The sequence below is a fragment of the Tinamus guttatus genome, unplaced genomic scaffold, assembly GCF_059628265.1.
Source record: "Tinamus guttatus ecotype Peru unplaced genomic scaffold, ASM5962826v1 Tinamus_guttatus_pri_ptg000409l, whole genome shotgun sequence".
Taxonomy (NCBI): Eukaryota; Metazoa; Chordata; class Aves; order Tinamiformes; family Tinamidae; genus Tinamus; species Tinamus guttatus.
This window is the reverse complement of record NW_028288943.1, coordinates 903280-923139: the sequence shown is the minus strand read 5'-3', so window position 1 is coordinate 923139 and position 19860 is coordinate 903280. Positions and strand designations below refer to the sequence as shown.

At 55.1% G+C, this 19860-nt stretch overlaps 2 protein-coding genes across 2 annotated transcripts; both read left to right on the top strand.

The window, feature by feature from the left end:
* Positions 1–6872: 6872 nt before the first annotated feature.
* Positions 6873–8739, top strand: LOC148593359 (SUN domain-containing protein 3-like). The gene is made up of 5 exons (XM_088531355.1): positions 6873–6971; positions 7542–7657; positions 7761–7928; positions 8413–8505; positions 8629–8739. The coding sequence occupies exons 1-5, from the start codon at positions 6944–6946 to the stop codon at positions 8737–8739; spliced, it is 516 nt and encodes a 171-aa protein (XP_088387481.1). The 5' UTR covers positions 6873–6943.
* A 5309-nt stretch (positions 8740–14048) lies between these two features.
* LOC148593358 (SUN domain-containing protein 3-like) lies at positions 14049–19479 on the top strand. The gene is made up of 9 exons (XM_088531354.1): positions 14049–14080; positions 14983–15070; positions 16306–16349; positions 16732–16903; positions 17617–17701; positions 18277–18392; positions 18496–18663; positions 19153–19245; positions 19369–19479. The coding sequence occupies exons 1-9, from the start codon at positions 14049–14051 to the stop codon at positions 19477–19479; spliced, it is 909 nt and encodes a 302-aa protein (XP_088387480.1).
* The last annotated feature ends 381 nt before the right edge of the window (positions 19480–19860 follow it).

The following is a 19860-nucleotide window of genomic DNA, read 5'->3' as shown; positions in this document are numbered from 1 at the left end:
CGAGTCAGGGTCCACGGGCAAGAACCCTAAGAGGAGGAGGGAGTCTGGGGGCACTCTGCTGGAAGCAGCGGTCTATAATGAATAAATCCTGCAAGATTTGAGCAGCTGCCGTGATGTGCTACTTAGTGCGCCTTTCCTGCCCCCTTCCAACCCTAATTGCGCCCTCCTTGACAGCACCTCCTGAGAGTGTTCTTGGCCCTCTCATGGACTTTTTCCCGTAATTAAGATGTCATGCCCTGCAGGGCGTAGGCCTTCCACAGTCCTTCCAGCATTTTTCTCATACAGCTATGGGCTGTTGCTGAAGAAGGAGCAAAGCGGGGAAAGCAAGAGAGCTTTCCTTTAAATGGAAAGGGGAACATTTGGGTGGACTCGCAGGACAGTGGGAGAGCACAGCAGGGTTTTGCCAAGTCCATTCCAGCGTGCAGCTGCTGTCCCTGGTTGCCTATCGGCTGCATGAGGTGATGCAGCTTGGCAGCCGGAGGAGGCTCCCTCTGCACGTGGGCAAACACCGTCCTTGCGCTGCTCCCCACCAGCTTCTCGGGGTTATTTGCACGGACAGCATAGATCAGAGTGTTCCCCAAGCTTTTTGTCCTCCTCCGTCACCCTCAACCCTCCCCTCGCCACAGCAGACCCTCTAAGCTCCCATCCAGGCCCTTTTCCCTGCTGGCACACAGCGGTTGCAAGATGCGCAAGATGTGTGGCTGGCATCTCCTCCAGTGCTGTGTTTAGCTCCTTTAACGGCTTTTCCTGGGGAAAGGGGACCCCAACAATCTAAGGAGGTGCCTTCTCATCCTATCTCGGAGATGCTCACAGGCTTCCAACTTCCTCCTTCGTAGGCTCGTCCAACGCTTCGCCATCAGACAGGCCCTCTGATAAGTGCTCCTGCCTTTGGCCAAGGCCTTCCGACCGCTCACCCACTTCCTTTAGCCTCATGGTGTGAAAAAGTAGTACACGGCTCTCAAGTCCTGATTCTGCACCACACAGGCCCTGCTCCTGCTGGGTTCTTCCAAACCTTCTCCTTCTTTGGCTCCTTTCCTGCTCCTCGACAGCGGGTCGTGTGCCTGGCAATTGGCACGGCATCCCTGCTCTGAAGGTCTTATTCTTCTAACCACCACCACAGCGACCTCCTTTGCTAGCGTCGCCTCTTATGCTGGAAGGCTGTCCTCACCCTCTGAAGCCCAAATAGCCCTCTCCCACGTCTCCACCGGCGGGGCAGGCTGACTCAATGCTGCTGCCTGTCTCTGCTCTCAGTATTTCCCCAGACACAGCACTGCAGCCAGGCACCACAGCAGGGTGCCAGTGCCTCGTGTTGAGCAGTTGAATTTGCTAATGGAAAGCTGATTTAGCTGATTTGGATACTGGCCCTGGGACAAACCCAAGTGAGACCATGGGGACAGACTGCCTCCAAGTGGCACTAGGAAACCAGCTCTGCCAGCATCATTGCTTTGCGAGACTGCAGGGCAGCAGGGAAGCATGAGAGCCCAAGGCCTGCATCTCCTTTCGTAGACGGGAGCACGGAGCAGAGCGATGGGGACAGGGAAAGCACGCGTTGCCCTCCCTCTGGAGTGCCTGGAGGCTCTGCCAGTCTCTGCACAAAGCCCTGTGTGCCACGGCCTCAGCTGAAGCAGCTCAGGGCAGCAGGGGTCCTGCTGCTTCAAGTCTCCGGCTGGTGGGTCTGAGCAGCAGCTGCTGCCTCAATATGCTTCAGCCTGCCAAGCCTGGTGGGTTCTCCTGACTCTGTGGCAGGATGCTGTACGGGAAAGAGCAGCCAGCACAGCCGCTCTCGGCTGTGGAGGTGTGCAGCCAGATGCCGCAAAGACTTCCAGGCGCTTGGGAGAGGAGCTCAAGCTACGGGGTCCCTGTGTAGCCCCTGCCCGTGACCAGCAGCCATTCTTGTCCTGGCTGCGCTGGAGTGACACCACAGTGCCCCTTTCCCTTCCCTTGTCTCCAGGGTGTCTGCCTGCCCTGGCAAGCCGACACAGAGGCAACACGGCCGGAGTCAAGAATGCTGCCTAGCCCTCCACTAAGCATATTCCGTGTCCTGTGCAGTGAAGAGCCCGGTGCCCAGAGCAGCAACCAAGAGCCAACGTGCAGGCCCAGCCCTTGTCTTACGGCATTGTGCCTTCTGCAGGCTAAGCGGAAAGAGCCGCCCCCGCACTCGAAAGCTGAGTCCGTGGCAGAGAACCGATGAATGGAGGTGGTTGCTCTCATGCTAGCTTGTTAAGGGAGACAGTAAAATAATCCAACGAGGCATCAACCAATAAACTTTATTCCCCAGCGCAAGATTGTTGTGATAACAACATCCACTATCCACTGGTGCCATTATTGTAGGGAATAGCCGCAGTAATTAGCGACTGGCAATTAGCTCACGGACTAGAGAACGCTGCTTGACCCAGTAAAAACGCTATAGCGTTCCTTCCCCCTGAGTGGACAGGGGGCTCTCAACCTTGCAAGAGGTTGACAAATGTCTGTGTCTTTCTTCTCCCTGGATGTACAGGGGACTCTCCGCCTTACTGGGGCTTAGCTTAGCCCAGCATCCCAGATGAGGGGCAGGTTAGGGTTGCTCATGGTCCAGCCAGAGGAACTGGCGAGCTGTCGCTCCTGATCCCTGCTCAGCTCGTCAGTGCTGAACCCTGTCTTTTGTACCAGGACGGCGGGAACGTGTCCCTGCGGCCTGCTCATTCTTAGGGGGTGATCCTTCCAGAATGTCCAGCAGAGTTCCATAAGACTTGCTATTTCTTGCACAGCCAGCAAGACAGGACCGCTTTGTTTTTGCAAGACCGTCCCACCTCCCTTTTCGTTCCTTTTTGGGGAAGTGCGTGTGGTTTCCACCACCCGTGTCCTTGCTACATTAACATCTCTGTGCATTTTCACATGCCAACTCTTTACTCGCCCATCAATGGCTCCCTTGCCTTGGCTTGGAAGGCCGTGGGGCAACAGAGTGTCAAAAGCCAGCTGTGGACAAGGCTGCTGGTGCCTGCCAAATAACTCCCTCTTGGCCTGCACTTCAAAGACTTCTCTACTTGGTAGGAGAGGCCGTGATTTCAGAGGACTGGCTCTCGTGAAGAGGAGTACCACCTCTGCTTCCCGCCAGCTTGAGCTTGGTCTGGGAACAGGGCACTGCCTTTTCTACTCTGATGTCACTGACAGCCATTGGCATCACAATCTGTTGCCGCTGTGTGAGGTAGCAGGAGCAGAGTGACAGCTCCAGGCTGCCCCTGCTCTTGGTCACTCTCTGTGGTGAAGGCAAGAAGATTGGAGTGCTTCTGGCCTACGCCTGAGAGAAGTGGGGTTTTGGCAGCTGCAGGTCTGGACAGCGATGTCCAGACCGCAAGGCCAAGACACACACTGGTATGGACGTGCTTCTTTGCCAGGAGCGTCCTAGAACCTCTCCCCTCTTTTGCTCAAGTGCCTTGTCCACCTAAGCCACCCGTCACTGGGGAAGAACACAAGCACAGCCTCCGAGCTCAGCGTAAAGCAGGCTGAAGGCAAGAGCAGTTGCCGCAGGCCCTGTGTGCCTGAGCCCCTTCCTTTCTTCCTCTAGGCAAACTGCCAGCCAAGGGCCTGTGCTCCAGAGCACTGGAGTGTGCAGGCAGGACCAGCACCAGCGCCAGCATCATGGCAGAAGTAAGCTGACACGATTCTTAAGCACAGCTCCCTCGGCTTATTTCCATTTAAAGTACAGACTGTGTTCATGGAAGAAATCTGTTGTACAGTGCCAATGAGAAAGACCTGCACAAGTGCCTTAAGAGAGCTGTTGGTTCTGCATGGCTCAGCCATCCAAAGGCATGAATGAAATGCGCAGGCTTCATGTGGCAATAGAAGGCTTTCTTATTGTTATTACTATTATTTCATTTTTATTTTCTGGAAGGTTCAAAGACTGAGTGATTGCCTGCCCTCTTCCTGGGCAGGCTTCCTTGTCCAGGTGCAACTTGCTCTCTACTCTGTGCAGCTGTTGAAGAGCTGTTTCCCGTTCTTGTCAGAGGCAGAGGAGGAGCTGCCAGAAGGCCAGCCTTAGGCTGTGCCTCACGGTTCTGGGGACCGTGAAAGGCAGCTCTGCTTGGACTGAAGGGAATGCATTTCCCTTCCCCTGTGCTGCTTGCAGCCGCACAGCCACTGAGAGAAGCAGGAGCAAATGACCAAAAGCGGAGAATGCCTCCTGCCTTCTGCCAACACAAAGATAACCAGTGGAAGACCTAACATAGAAGAGGGCACAAGCTCACTGGGCTTGTTCCATCTTGACTCTTTTTCAGGAGTTTTGGGGCTCATCCTGCACTACCTGGTGCTGAGCATAACATATCCTCGGCGCTTGGTGCTCCAGGCTTTGGGCAGCGCATCAAGGTAGAGCTGAGGGGGAATCTTCTCGTTTCTTGAGAGTAGGGGGGAGAACTGTTTTGGCACAAGTATACCAAATGCATGGAGGGCAGGAGAAACAGGGGAGAATTATGTCCTTTGCCTCTCCAGAGAATGGCCTCTACTCCCAGAGGCAGGGAGTATCCCCCTAACTTTTGTTGGCTCATGCTGTCCTGAAGTCAGTCCTCCACGTCTGGCCCTGCATTCCTAATCCTTGCTCTCCCAAATGCCTCCTTGTCCCAGTGGGTGTAAGCTTGACCACTGACTGGAGCTTGTGCAGGAGCACAACAGACTGCCCAAGTCACTCATGCCAGGTGCAAGAGCTGCCGTCACCACTACTGCTCTCATGTCTGCTTGGGGCCTGCACAGCTCCAGCAAGCTTCATTCTTCTTTTCCTCCATGCTCCTCCGTAGGCAAATGAAGTCTAGGATGACGGCTGTCCTGCTGCTGTTTGTCCTCTTTTCCTCCCTTTTTGGTGAGTGTCTGTAGAGCCCGCAAGTAATGGTGCTTCCTGACCATTACTTCCTTCTCCCTCCTGAGTGCACGTACACAACTGTGCCCCAAGGAGGAGCGGGCAGTCCCTGAGAGAGGGCTGCAACGCTTCCACGTGCCTCAGAGGTACTCGGCTCGCTTTTCCCTGGCGCTGACGCCACTCCTCCCAAGCCCTGTGGAGCAGGCAGTGGCTAGCCTGCTTGCTCCAGAAAGAAGAGAGTCTTCCTTCAGGGAGATCCCCACAATTCAGTTGTCCCCCATCCCCAGTAGTCTCTAGCCCCACAAGCGCTTGCTGCCGGTCTTCTTCTGGCGGCACACCAACTCACTTGACGCTTTGTAATGTCAGCTGGGTGCCTGCCGGAGGGCCTGCAGCCTGACTTGCACACAGCTCTTTGGGCATGAGCAAGTTCCAAGTGTAAAGAGAGCTCTTCTGGTGACTAACAGGTGTTTACTACGTGGGGCTGCTTGACGCAGGAGGCTTCTGGACCAGCACAGCAGCTCTGAGGGTCTACGTGTTCTCCTATTTCAAACCCGTCTGCCAACAGGTGACATCTGCAGTGCGTCAAATCAAGGCAACTTCTGCCACTCTTAAAACTCCAGGGCACCCAGGGTGGCTTTCTTAAGCCACATGGCTGCTCCTTCGCCGTAACAGGCATAGCTTTTGCCACACCTTCGTTTCCGCAGCAGCTCTGTTGTTCTTTTTACTGAATGCTCCCTTATTGTCCCTGTAGGAAGAGGAATTTCCTCTCTCTGCCGTGCTCGTGAAGAGACAGAGGTAAAAATCGCTTCCTCTTGACTAGATGGGAGGTTTGAGAAGCTCCAGACCCCTGTCACACCAGCCTCAGGCAACACAATTCTAAAGCTCTTCCCACTGCCCCGTCTGCCTTTCTGCCTTGCCTTGCTCTCTAGTGGTCAGCTGCACCTCAGTGCTCGGGCACCTAGGGCTGGGCTCTTGGAAGGTCTGCATTCCAGCTGCTTGAAAAGCGGCATAGCGGGGTGCCCATCTTGCAGTGGCTTCTCTGGCCCTCAGCCACTGATTGGAGTCCAGCCGCTTGATGTTCCCTGGCCCCCCGAGGGAGCTTTGCTGCCTCACTCCCATTGCCATGGCACGGCACCAGCCCGCAAGAACGGTGGTCTCTGTGGCACGCTTTTTCTAGGCAAGCAGATGAAGGGCTAGGAGCAGCACTTGACCAAATCCACACCCTCCAAGGAGAGCTGCGTGAGCTCCAGGAAGTCCTGCACCACGTGAAATGGTGTGCCAAAGACATTGCCCGGCGTGCTCTCGGCGAAGCCCTGAAGCACATCGAGCTCCCAGACATGACCGGATTGGTAAGAAACCACCGCAGAAAGCTCTCTGCACGGCTCTTTTTCTCATACCTGGAGTTTTAAGGCTAGGGTACTACGGACCCTAGGAGAGTTGCCTGTCCTGGCACACCAAAGGGCTGTAGCTGCTGCCTCAACAAGTACCCTGGCTTCCTGCAGTCGCTTCTGCTATCACTGCACTCTACTTGTAGGGCCATGAAGGGAGATTTGCTGGTCTTCAGCTCCACTTGCTCTCAGTCTAGCTAGCACCTAGGTGGTTGGAGCTGGAAGGAGAGTCTCTGCCTGCCCAGCAAAGCTCACACGTGCTGCTGGTGCGGGCACAAGTTCTCCAGGAGAACTTATAAGCCAGTCCCCGGAAGCACGTCTGCGAGCCTGGGGTTCATGTTGGCCTGGCCCACGCACAGGAAAGCTGCTGTTACAGCCAGGCTTCCTGCTCTCCTGCTCTTGGGAATGCAGTTGGAAAAGGCGCAGCCCATGTGGTTCAGGAACTCCTCCGTCTCTTCCCTCAGCCCTTTGCTCAGCCCCCTCCAAGCCCTGCTGCTCATTCCAGTGCTCCGCTATTCTGAGACTGCTCATCAGAGCCCAACAGACCTGGCAGCTTCCCAGGGAATCACCAAGCTCCTTAGGCCAGAGGGCAACCGCTGTGTTCACCTCAGCTGGCCCAGTAGAGGAGCTGGGATGTGCCTCTCATAGCTGCTCTCTTTCTCTTCCTTCCCAGGATGTTCAGAATTTAATCAGCGAAGCACTGGAGAAGCTGGAATACGACCAGGTCCAGATGCCGGATTTTGCCCGCAAATCGTCAGGTGCGGCTACAGCACAGGAAGAGCCGAGACAGGGCACTTTGTGCCTAAGCTTCGGCCTATGTTAGCTTTCATTTTCCACGGCCCATTAGCATAGCTGAATGAGTCACTGCCCGATGTTTCAGGGGAGGCTCATGCAAGGAAGTCGGAGGCCAGTATCACTGCTGGAAAGCTTGCAGTACTTAGTGGCATTTTCTCAAGTTGGCGGTGCAGGGGAACAGGCATCCTGGTGGCAGTGTCCAGTAAGACACAGCTATGTGTGCATCCCTTGATTCATCCTCGGGGAGCACCACATGGAATCCATGGCCGTCCCAGCGGAGCGAAAGGAGGCAGGTCCCAGGGCTGCTACCGTTCACACACAGGAGGGCCGTTCAATAAGCCCTTTTGTTTCTGAGTCTCCCCGGTGTTTGTCCAGGTGGGGAATGGAAATAATTGACAGAGGGGAGTGCCTGTGCTGCTTGTCGGAGGACGGGGCTGCAGCGTGTGTGGTCCATGAGCTCCTGCAGATAGATGGCAACCTTCTAAGCAGAGGCAGCCCTCCAGGGAAGCTTGATGGGGACATTCACGTTTCAGGGGCTGCCATCATTCATTCGAAGACCTCTGCCTCCTTTCTCAACACCAAGGCAATGCTCTTCTGGTCTGGACTCCCCCTACTTCATTTCATGAAGAGCCCTGACGTTATCCTTGAGGTAGGGGTGCCAAGGAGCAGAGAAGCACCAAGGTGGGAGGGAACCAGATACGCTCTTGAGTTTCCCTTTGCCACATGGCCGCTGTGCACTGCTGCTCTTTCAGACTGAAAATCAACCAGGAAACTGCTGGTCCTTCTCCGGGAGTCAGGGTCACGTCTTCATCAAACTGTCCAAAGCAATCTCTCCACACGCTGTTACGCTGGAACACATTGCAGTGCGTGTGTCCCCTCGTGGAGAGATCAGCAGTGCTCCAAAGGACTTTGCTGTCTATGTAAGTGCCTTCGCTAGAGTCAGGGAGTTGTGAGGAGCATTTCTAAGCCTTGCAGGGAGGACATGGGCGTGTGAATAGAGGTCTCACAGTGGTAGGAGGATTCTCTCGGGCCTGTGACTTCCTCCGAGCCTAGAGACGAAAGGGAGTTCCTTTGAGTCAGCCCATTTCTTTTACACTCCTTCCCTTTGCGGTCTTGGACCAAAGGTTCCCATTTGAGGGGCCAGGCAGTAGTAAATGAGCCCTGGGTTGCAGGGGCTGGCACGCTGGCTCAGCCACGGCTCCTCACAGCTCACCAGCACGCCCCTTGCAGCTTGCTTTCTGCTCCTTGGCGCCAATTCTCTTCCCTGCACACTCAAAGACTGCTCTTGCCCCGCACATTCACCTCGGCCTCGGTTGTGGCCGCTTCATTAGTTCCCCAAGGGAAGCCGAGTGTTCCTGCTCTCTCCTTCACTGTTTTGTTTTCTCCGCCTGTGTCCTTCGGTAGGGGATGAAGGCAGAAAATGAGGAGCAGGGGCTCTTCCTAGGAGAGTTCACATACAGCCCTGCAGAACATCCTTTCCAGACTTTCTGGCTGCAGGTACTGTGACAAAGAGGCATGAGAAGTGTTGGAGAGTAAGAGGGGGAGGGAGAAATAGCGGTGGCAGGGGAGAACCTGGGGAGGGAGGGATAGAAAAAGACAGCTCCTCTCTGCTCATTTCAGAACGAGGGCTGGGACTCAGTGCGCTATGTGAAGCTGGAGGTCCTGAGCAACTGGGGCCACCCAGAATATACATGCCTCTACCGAGTCAGGGTCCACGGGCAAGAACCCTAAGAGGAGGAGGGAGTCTGGGGGCACTCTGCTGGAAGCAGCGGTCTATAATGAATAAATCCTGCAAGATTGGAGCAGCTGCCGTGATGTGCTACTTAGTGCGCCTTTCCTGCCCCCTTCCAACCCTAATTGCGCCCTCCTTGACAGCACCTCCTGAGAGTGTTCTTGGCCCTCTCATGGACTTTTTCCCGTAATTAAGATGTCATGCCCTGCAGGGCGTAGGCCTTCCACAGTCCTTCCAGCATTTTTCTCATACAGCTATGGGCTGTTGCTGAAGAAGGAGCAAAGCGGGGAAAGCAAGAGAGCTTTCCTTTAAATGGAAAGGGGAACATTTGGGTGGACTCGCAGGACAGTGGGAGAGCACAGCAGGGTTTTGCCAAGTCCATTCCAGCGTGCAGCTGCTGTCCCTGGTTGCCTATCGGCTGCATGAGGTGATGCAGCTTGGCGGCCGGAGGAGGCTCCCTCTGCACGTGGGCAAACACCGTCCTTGCGTTGCTCCCCACCAGCTTCTCGGGGTTATTGGCACGGACAGCATAGATCAGAGTGTTCCCCAAGCTTTTTGTCCTCTTCCGTCACACTCAGCCCTCCCCTCGCCACAGCAGACCCTCTAAGCTCCCATCCAGGCCCTTTTCCCTGCTGGCACACAGCGGTTGCAAGATGCGCAAGATGTGTGGCTGGCATCTCCTCCAGTGCTGTGTTTAGCTCCTTTAACGACTTTTCCTGGGGAAAGGGGACCCCAACAATCTAAGGAGGTGCCTTCTCATCCTATCTCGGAGATGCTCACAGGCTTCCAACTTCCTCCTTCGTAGGCTCGTCCAACGCTTCGCCATCAGGAAGGCCCTCTGATAAGTGCTCCTGCCTTTGGCCAAGGCCTTCCGACCGCTCACCCACTTCCTTTAGCCTCATGGTGTGAAAAAGTAGTACACGGCTCTCAAGTCCTGTCGGGGATTGTGGCTGGTCTACCGGTGGGCTCGGGGGCTGGCGCCCCCGTAGGCGGCCATGACGTCTGCGGAGCGGAGCGCATGCCCGGAGCCCTGCGCAGACCGCCCCCGCTCTCGGGGCGGGTACACAAGATGGCGGCAGGCAGCCGGCGGCTGCGGCCTGCCTGGATGGCAGTGGCGGAACAGCCTGCAGCACCGGCCGGGCCTCCCCCCACGGCAGCCCAGAGGCGCCGGTGGCGGAGGCAGGGGCAGGTGCTGGCTAGGGCAGCAACTATTTACTGCATGACCGAGGCAGAGCTGGTGGACGTGGCCCTGAGGGTTCTGACTCCAGATCAGAAGCTGCAGCACAAGGAAGCGCAGGAGAAGATCTGCAGCGCAGCCAGCATGGAGGAGTGCAGCGACTGCGACAAAGTCCTGATTCTGCACCACACAGGCCGTGCTCCTGCTGGGTTCTTCCAAACCTTCTCCTTCTTTGGCTCCTTTCCTGCCTTCTCTTCCTGTCTCGGTGATGCTCACAGGCTTCCAACTTCCTCCTTCGTAGGCTCGTCCAACGCTTCGCCATCAGGCAGGCCCTCTGATAAGTGCTCCTGCCTTTGGCCAAGGCCTTCCGACCGCTCACCCACTTCCTTTAGCCTCATGGTGTGAAAAAGTAGTACACGGCTCTCAAGTCCTGATTCTGCACCACACAGGCCCTGCTCCTGCTGGGTTCTTCCAAACCTTCTCCTTCTTTGGCTCCTTTCCTACTCCTCGACAGCAGGTCGTGTGCCTGGCAATTGGCACGGCATCCCTGCTCTGAAGGTCTTATTCTGACGTTTCACCTTTGTTATTTTAGTATGTGCTTTATCTGTCTCTGAATTCGTAGTGCCTGTTCGACTGTGACTGGAATATTTCTGGGGAAGACACAGTATCCAAAAGGGTTAATGCTTTCAAATATTTCTAATTTCCAGTCATACCGTGGCACTTTTTAACATTCAAATAATCTAAATGTAATTAATCTTATTTTGAGGCTGATATGTTTCCAAAGTAGCTATACGTGGACATGATTCCTTCTGATTTCAGTGAGTAGTGAGTCAAGGTCTAGGGCATAAGATTGTACTGTTGTGCATCCCAGCCCAAACAGGCATTTGATCTCAGTCCTGCGTGGAGCAGATCATACGTTTGAATAAAGATTCCAGTGCATACCCCTTCCTAGGAGAAGAAATAGGTGCGATGGATCACATGGATGGCTGCTGAGCACAGCACCAAGACATCTCAAGCCTGTGTCAAACTGGCTTGCTCGGGCACTGGTAGCAGCCCAGCTGTGCTCCCCAAAATGTGCTTGCAGTGACGGCCCAGACGGCAGCAGCACTGGATTCAGCACCCTGAGCTGCGGCCTCTTCGCGGGCCTCGCACCCACTGCTCCTGCCCATCCAGCTCAGTGCTGGAGGCAGAGCAGACATTATCCAAGAGAGGAACCAGTGCCAGAGCTGAATCACTTCTCCTGCTGAGGCCAAACTCTTCTATGAGGGTTGAATGTGAGTTCAGACTGACCAAGCACATCTTTACTGTTTGGCTGGCTGCGGAAACTTAGTCCATGTTTTAAAGAAAATAGTATCTATGTTGACTATGTTGACTATGCCCTGGTGAGGCCACATCTGGAGTACTGTGTCCAGTTCTGGGCTCCACAGTACAAGAGGGATGTGGAGCTGCTGGAGAGAGTCCAGCGCAGGGCTACAAGGATGATCAGGGGCCTGGAACATCTGCCCTATGAGGAGAGGCTGAGGGAGCTGGACCTGTTCAGCCTGGAGAAGAGAAGGCTGAGAGGGCATCTAATCAGTGTATATAAATACCTCAAGGGAGGGAGTGCAGAGGACGGGGATGGTCTCTTTTCAATGGTGACCACTGATAGGACTAGAGGAAATGGCCGGAAACTGAAACATCAAAAATTCCATAGGAACTTAAGGAAAAATTTCTTAACAGTGAGGGTGACAGAGCACTGGAACAGGCTGCCCAGAGAGGTTGTAGAGTCTCCTTCTCTGGAGATCTTCAAAACCCGCTTGGATGCAGTCCTGTGCCACGTGCTCTAGGTGTCCCTGTGTATACAGGGGGGTTGGACTAGATGATCTCTAGAGGTCCCTTCCAACCCTAAGCATTCTATGATTCTATGATTCTATGATTCTAACCACCACCACAGCGACCTCCTTTGCTAGCGTCGCCTCTTATGCTGGAGGGCTGTCCTCACCCTCTGAAGCCCAAATAGCCCTCTCCCACGTCTCCACCGGCGGGGCAGGCTGACTCAATGCTGCTGCCTGTCTCTGCTCTCAGTATTTCCCCAGACACAGCACTGCAGCCAGGCACCACAGCAGGGTGCCAGTGCCTCGTGTTGAGCAGCTGAATTTGCTAATGGAAAGCTGATTTAGCTGATTTGGATACTGGCCCTGGGACAAACCCAAGTGAGACCACGGGGACAGACTGCCTCCAAGTGGCACTAGGAAACCAGCTCTGCCAGCATCATTGCTTTGCGAGACTGCAGGGCAGCAGGGAAGCATGAGAGCCCAAGGCCTGCATCTCCTTTCGTAGACGGGAGCACGGAGCAGAGCGATGGGGACAGGGAAAGCACGCGTTGCCCTCCCTCTGGAGTGCCTGGAGGCTCTGCCAGTCTCTGCACAAAGCCCTGTGTGCCACGGCCTCAGCTGAAGCAGCTCAGGGCAGCAGGGGTCCTGCTGCTTCAAGTCTCCGGCTGGTGGGTCTGAGCAGCAGCTGCTGCCTCAATATGCTTCAGCCTGCCAAGCCTGGCGGGTTCTCCTGACTCTGTGGCAGGATGCTGTACGGGAAAGAGCAGCCAGCACAGCCGCTCTCGGCTGTGGAGGTGTGCAGCCAGATGCCGCAAAGACTTCCAGGCGCTTGGGAGAGGAGCTCAAGCTACGGGGTCCCTGTGTAGCCCCTGCCCGTGACCAGCAGCCATTCTTGTCCTGGCTGCGCTGGAGTGACACCACAGTGCCCCTTTCCCTTCCCTTGTCTCCAGGGTGTCTGCCTGCCCTGGCAAGCCGACACAGAGGCAACACGGCCGGAGTCAAGAATGCTGCCTAGCCCGCCACTAAGCATATTCCGTGTCCTGTGCAGTGAAGAGCCCGGTGCCCAGAGCAGCAACCAAGAGCCAACGTGCAGGCCCAGCCCTTGTCTTACGGCATTGTGTCTTCTGCAGGCTAAGCGGAAAGAGCCGCCCCCGCACTCGGAAGCTGAGTCCGTGGCAGAGAACCGATGAATGGAGGTGGTTGCTCTCATGCTAGCTTGTTAAGGGAGACAGTAAAATAATCCAACGAGGCATCAACCAATAAACTTTATTCCCCAGCGCAAGATTGTTGTGATAACAACATCCACTATCCACTGGTGCCATTATTGTAGGGAATAGCCGCAGTAATTAGCGACTGGCAATTAGCTCACGGACTAGAGAACGCTGCTTGACCCAGTAAAAACGCTATAGCGTTCCTTCCCCCTGAGTGTACAGGGGCTCTCAACCTTGCAAGAGGTTGACAAATGTCTGTGTCTTTCTTCTCCCTGGATGTACAGGGGACTCTCCGCCTTACTGGGGCTTAGCTTAGCCCAGCATCCCAGATGAGGGGCAGGTTAGGGTTGCTCATGGTCCAGCCAGAGGAACTGGTGAGCTGTCGCTCCTGATCCCTGCTCAGCTCGTCAGTGCTGAACCCTGTCTTTTGTACCAGGACGGCGGGAACGTGTCCCTGCGGCCTGCTCATTCTTAGGGGGTGATCCTTCCAGAATGTCCAGCAGAGTTCCATAAGACTTGCTATTTCTTGCACAGCCAGCAAGACAGGACCGCTTTGTTTTTGCAAGACCGTCCGACCTCCCTTTTCGTTCCTTTTTGGGGAAGTGCGTGTGGTTTCCACCACCCGTGTCCTTGCTACATTAACATCTCTGTGCATTTTCAGATGCCAACTCTTTACTCGCCCATCAATGGCTCCCTTGAGTTGGCTTGGAAGGCCGTGGGGCAACAGAGTGTCAAAAGCCAGCTGTGGACAAGGCTGCTGGTGCCTGCCAAATAACTCCCTCTTGGCCTGCACTTCAAAGACTTCTCTACTTGGTAGGAGAGGCCGTGATTTCAGAGGACTGGCTCTTGTGAAGAGGAGTACCACCTCTGCTTCCCGCCAGCTTGAGCTTGGTCTGGGAACAGGGCACTGCCTTTTCTACTCTGATGTCACTGACAGCCATTAGCATCACAATCTGTTGCCGCTGTGTGAGGTAGCAGGAGCAGAGTGACAGCTCCAGGCTGCCCCTGCTCTTGGTCACTCTCTGTGGTGAAGGCAAGAAGATTGGAGTGCTTCTGGCCTACGCCTGAGAGAAGTGGGGTTTTGGCAGCTGCAGGTCTGGACAGCGATGTCCAGACCGCAAGGCCAAGACACACACTGGTATGGACGTGCTTCTTTGCCAGGAGCGTCCTAGAACCTCTCCCCTCTTTTGCTCAAGTGCCTTGTCCACCTAAGCCACCCGTCACTGGGGAAGAACACAAGCACAGCCTCCGAGCTCAGCGTAAAGCAGGCTGAAGGCAAGAGCAGTTGCCGCAGGCCCTGTGTGCCTGAGCCCCTTCCTTTCTTCCTCTAGGCAAACTGCCAGCCAAGGGCCTGTGCTCCAGAGCACTGGAGTGTGCAGGCAGGACCAGCACCAGCGCCAGCATCATGGCAGAAGTAAGCTGACACGATTCTTAAGCACAGCTCCCTCGGCTTATTTCCATTTAAAGTACAGACTGTGTTCATGGAAGAAATCTGTTGCACAGTGCCAATGAGAAAGACCTGCACAAGGGCCTTAAGAGAGCTGTTGGTTCTGCATGGCTCAGCCATCCAAAGGCATGAATGAAATGCGCAGGCTTCATGTGGCAATAGAAGGCTTTCTTATTGTTATTGCTATTATTTCATTTTTATTTTCTGGAAGGTACAAAGACTGAGCGATTGCCTGCCCTCTTCCTGGGCACGCTTCCTTGTCCAGGTGCAACTTGCTCTCTACTTTGTGCAGCTGTTGAAGAGCTGTTTCCCGTTCTTGTCAGAGGCAGAGGAGGAGCTGCCAGAAGGTCAGCCTTGGGCTGTGCCTCACGGTTCTGGGGACCGTGAAAGGCAGCTCTGCTTGGACTGAAGGGAATGCATTTCCCTTCCCCTGTGCTGCTTGCAGCCGCACAGCCACTGAGAGAAGCAGGAGCAAATGACCAAAAGCGGAGAATGCCTCCTGCCTTCTGCCAACACAAAGATAACCAGTGGAAGACCTAACATAGAAGAGGGCACAAGCTCACTGGGCTTGTTCCATCTTGACTCTTTTTCAGGAGTTTTGGGGCTCATCCTGCACTACCTGGTGCTGAGCATAACATATCCTCGGCGCTTGGTGCTCCAGGCTTTGGGCAGCGCATCAAGGTAGAGCTGAGGGGGAATCTTCTCGTTTCTTGAGAGTAGGGGGGAGAACTGTTTTGGCACAAGTATACCAAATGCATGGAGGGCAGGAGAAACAGGGGAGAATTATGTCCTTTGCCTCTCCAGAGAATGGCCTCTACTCCCAGAGGCAGGGAGTATCCCCCTAACTTTTGTTGGCTCATGCTGTCCTGAAGTCAGTCCTCCACGTCTGGCCCTGCATTCCTAATCCTTGCTCTCCCAAATGCCTCCTTGTCCCAGTGGGTGTAAGCTTGACCACTGACTGGAGCTTGTGCAGGAGCACAACAGACTGCCCAAGTCACTCATGCCAGGTGCAAGAGCTGCCGTCACCACTACTGCTCTCATGTCTGCTTGGGGCCTGCACAGCTCCAGCAAGCTTCATTCTTCTTTTCCTCCATGCTCCTCCGTAGGCAAATGAAGTCTAGGATGACGGCTGTCCTGCTGCTGTTTGTCCTCTTTTCCTCCCTTTTTGGTGAGTGTCTGTAGAGCCCGCAAGTAATGGTGCTTCCTGACCATTACTTCCTTCTCCCTCCTGAGTGCACGTACACAACTGTGCCCCAAGGAGGAGCGGGCAGTCCCTGAGAGAGGGCTGCAACGCTTCCACGTGCCTCAGAGGTACTCGGCTCGCTTTTCCCTGGCGCTGACGCCACTCCTCCCAAGCCCTGTGGAGCAGGCAGTGGCTAGCCTGCTTGCTCCAGAAAGAAGAGAGTCTTCCTTCAGGGAGATCCCCACAATTCAGTTGTCCCCCATCCCCAGTAGTCTCTAGCCCCACAAGCGCTTGCTGCCGGTCTTCTTCTGGCGGCACACCAACTCACTTGACGCTTTGTAATGTCAGCTGGGTGCCTGCCGGAGGGCCTGCAGCCTGACTTGCACACAGCTCTTTGGGCATGAGCAAGTTCCAAGTGTAAAGAGAGCTCTTCTGGTGACTAACAGGTGTTTACTACGTGGGGCTGCTTGACGCAGGAGGCTTCTGGACCAGCACAGCAGCTCTGAGGGTCTACGTGTTCTCCTATTTCAAACCCGTCTGCCAACAGGTGACATCTGCAGTGCGTCAAATCAAGGCAACTTCTGCCACTCTTAAAACTCCAGGGCACCCAGGGTGGCTTTCTTAAGCCACATGGCTGCTCCTTCGCCGTAACAGGCATAGCTTTTGCCACACCTTCGTTTCCGCAGCAGCTCTGTTGTTCTTTTTACTGAATGCTCCCTTATTGTCCCTGTAGGAAGAGGAATTTCCTCTCTCTGCCGTGCTCGTGAAGAGACAGAGGTAAAAATCGCTTCCTCTTGACTAGATGGGAGGTTTGAGAAGCTCCAGACCCCTGTCACACCAGCCTCAGGCAACACAATTCTAAAGCTCTTCCCACTGCCCCGTCTGCCTTTCTGCCTCGCCTTGCTCTCTAGTGGTCAGCTGCACCTCAGTGCTCGGGCACCTAGGGCTGGGCTCTTGGAAGGTCTGCATTCCAGCTGCTTGAAAAGCGGCATAGCGGGGTGCCCATCTTGCAGCGGCTTCTCTGGCCCTCAGCCACTGATTGGAGTCCAGCCGCTTGATGTTCCCTGGCCCCCCGAGGGAGCTTTGCTGCCTCACTCCCATTGCCATGGCACGGCACCAGCCTGCAAGAACGGTGGTCTCTGTGGCACGCTTTTTCTAGGCAAGCAGATGAAGGGCTAGGAGCAGCACTTGACCAAATCCACACCCTCCAAGGAGAGCTGCGTGAGCTCCAGGAAGTCCTGCACCACGTGAAATGGTGTGCCAAAGACATTGCCCGGCGTGCTCTCGGCGAAGCCCTGAAGCACATCGAGCTCCCAGACATGACCGGATTGGTAAGAAACCAACGCAGAAAGCTCTCTGCACGGCTCTTTTTCTCATACCTGGAGTTTTAAGGCTAGGGTACTACGGACCCTAGGAGAGTTGCCTGTCCTAGCACACCAAAGGGCTGTAGCTGCTGCCTCAACAAGTACCCTGGCTTCCTGCAGTCGCTTCTGCTGTCACTGCACTCTGCTTGTGGGGCCATGAAGGGAGATTTGCTGGTCTTCAGCTCCACTTGCTCTCAGTCTAGCTAGCACCTAGGTGGTTGGAGCTGGAAGGAGAGTCTCTGCCCGCCCAGCAAAGCTCACACGTGCTGCTGGTGCGGGCACAAGTTCTCCAGGACAACTTAGAAGCCAGTCCCCGGAAGCACGTCTGCGAGCCTGGGGTTCATGTTGGCCTGGCCCATGCACAGGAAAGCTGCTGTTACAGCCAGGCTTCCTGCTCTCCTGCTCTTGGGAATGCAGTTGGAAAAGGCGCAGCCCATGTGGTTCAGGAACTCCTCCGTCTCTTCCCTCAGCCCTTTGCTCAGCCCCCTCCAAGCCCTGCTGCTCATTCCAGTGCTCTGCTATTCTGAGACTGCTCCATCAGAGCCCAACAGACCTGGCAGCTTCCCAGGGAATCACCAAGCTCCTTAGGCCAGAGGGCAACCGCTGTGTTCACCTCAGCTGGCCCAGTAGAGGAGCTGGGATGTGCCTCTCATAGCTGCTCTCTTTCTCTTCCTTCCCAGGATGTTCAGAATTTAATCAGCGAAGCACTGGAGAAGCTGGAATACGACCAGGTCCAGATGCCGGATTTTGCCCGCAAATCGTCAGGTGCGGCTACAGCACAGGAAGAGCCGAGACAGGGCGCTTTGTGCCTAAGCTTCGGCCTATGTTAGCTTTCATTTTCCACGGCCCATTAGCATAGCTGAATGAGTCACTGCCCGATGTTTCAGGGGGGGCTCATGCAAGGAAGTCGGAGGCCAGTATCACTGCTGGAAAGCTTGCAGTACTTAGTGGCATTTTCTCAAGTTGGCGGTGCAGGGGAACAGGCATCCTGGTGGCAGTGTCCAGTAAGACACAGCTATGTGTGCATCCCTTGATTCATCCTCGGGGAGCACCACATGGAATCCATGGCCGTCCCAGCAGAGCAAAAGGAGGCAGGTCCCAGGGCTGTGACCGTTCACACACAGGAGGGCCGTTCAATAAGCCCTTTTGTTTCTGAGTCTCCCCGGTGTTTGTCCAGGTGGGGAATGGAAATAATTGACAGAGGGGAGTGCCTGTGCTGCTTGTCGGAGGACGGGGCTGCAGCGTGTGTGGTCCATGAGCTCCTGCAGATAGATGGCAACCTTCTAAGCAGAGGCAGCCCTCCAGGGAAGCAGTGCTTGATGGGGACATTCACGTTTCAGGGGCTGCCATCATTCATTCGAAGACCTCTGCCTCCTTTCTCAACACCAAGGCAATGCTCTTCTGGTCTGGACTCCCCCTACTTCATTTCATGAAGAGCCCTGACGTTATCCTTGAGGTAGGGGTGCCAAGGAGCAGAGAAGCACCAAGGTGGGAGGGAACCAGATACGCTCTTGAGTTTCCCTTTGCCACATGGCCGCTGTGCACTGCTGCTCTTTCAGACTGAAAATCAACCAGGAAACTGCTGGTCCTTCTCCGGGAGTCAGGGTCACGTCTTCATCAAACTGTCCAAAGCAATCTCTCCACACGCTGTTACGCTGGAACACATTGCAGTGCGTGTGTCCCCTCGTGGAGAGATCAGCAGTGCTCCAAAGGACTTTGCTGTCTATGTAAGTGCCTTCGCTAGAGTCAGGGAGTTGTGAGGAGCATTTCTAAGCCTTGCAGGGAGGACATGGGCGGGTGAATAGAGGTCTCACAGTGGTAGGAGGATTCTCTCGGGCCTGTGACTTCCTCCGAGCCTAGAGACGAAAGGGAGTTCCTTTGAGTCAGCCCATTTCTTTTACACTCCTTCCCTTTGCGGTCTACGCTTGGACCAAAGGTTCCCATTTGAGGGGCCAGGCAGTAGTAAATGAGCCCTGGGTTGCAGGGACTGGCACGCTGGCTCAGCCACGGCTCCTCACAGCTCACCAGCACGCCCCTTGCAGCTTGCTTTCTGCTCCTCGGCGCCAATTCTCTTCCCTGCACACTCAAAGACTGCTCTTGCCCCGCACATTCACCTCGGCCTCGGTTGTGGCCGCTTCATTAGTTCCCCAAGGGAAGCCGAGTGTTCCTGCTCTCTCCTTCACTGTTTTGTTTTCTCCGCCTGTGTCCTTCGGTAGGGGATGAAGGCAGAAAATGAGGAGCAGGGGCTCTTCCTAGGAGAGTTCACATACAGCCCTGCAGAACATCCTTTCCAGACTTTCTGGCTGCAGGTACTGTGACAAAGAGGCATGAGAAGTGTTGGAGAGTAAGAGGGGGAGGGAGAAATAGCGGTGGCAGGGGAGAACCTGGGGAGGGAGGGATAGAAAAAGACAGCTCCTCTCTGCTCATTTCAGAACGAGGGCTGGGACTCAGTGCGCTATGTGAAGTTGGAGGTCCTGAGCAACTGGGGCCACCCAGAATATACATGCCTCTACCGAGTCAGGGTCCACGGGCAAGAACCCTAAGAGGAGGAGGGAGTCTGGGGGCACTCTGCTGGAAGCAGCGGTCTATAATGAATAAATCCTGCAAGATTTGAGCAGCTGCCGTGATGTGCTACTTAGTGCGCCTTTCCTGCCCCCTTCCAACCCTAATTGCGCCCTCCTTGACAGCACCTCCTGAGAGTGTTCTTGGCCCTCTCATGGACTTTTTCCTGTAATTAAGATGTCATGCCCTGCAGGGCGTAGGCCTTCCACAGTCCTTCCAGCATTTTTCTCATACAGCCATGGGCTGTTGCTGGAGAAGGAGCAAAGCGGGGAAAGCAAGAGAGCTTTCCTTTAAATGGAAAGGGGAACATTTGGGTGGACTCGCAGGACAGTGGGAGAGCACAGCAGGGTTTTGCCAAGTCC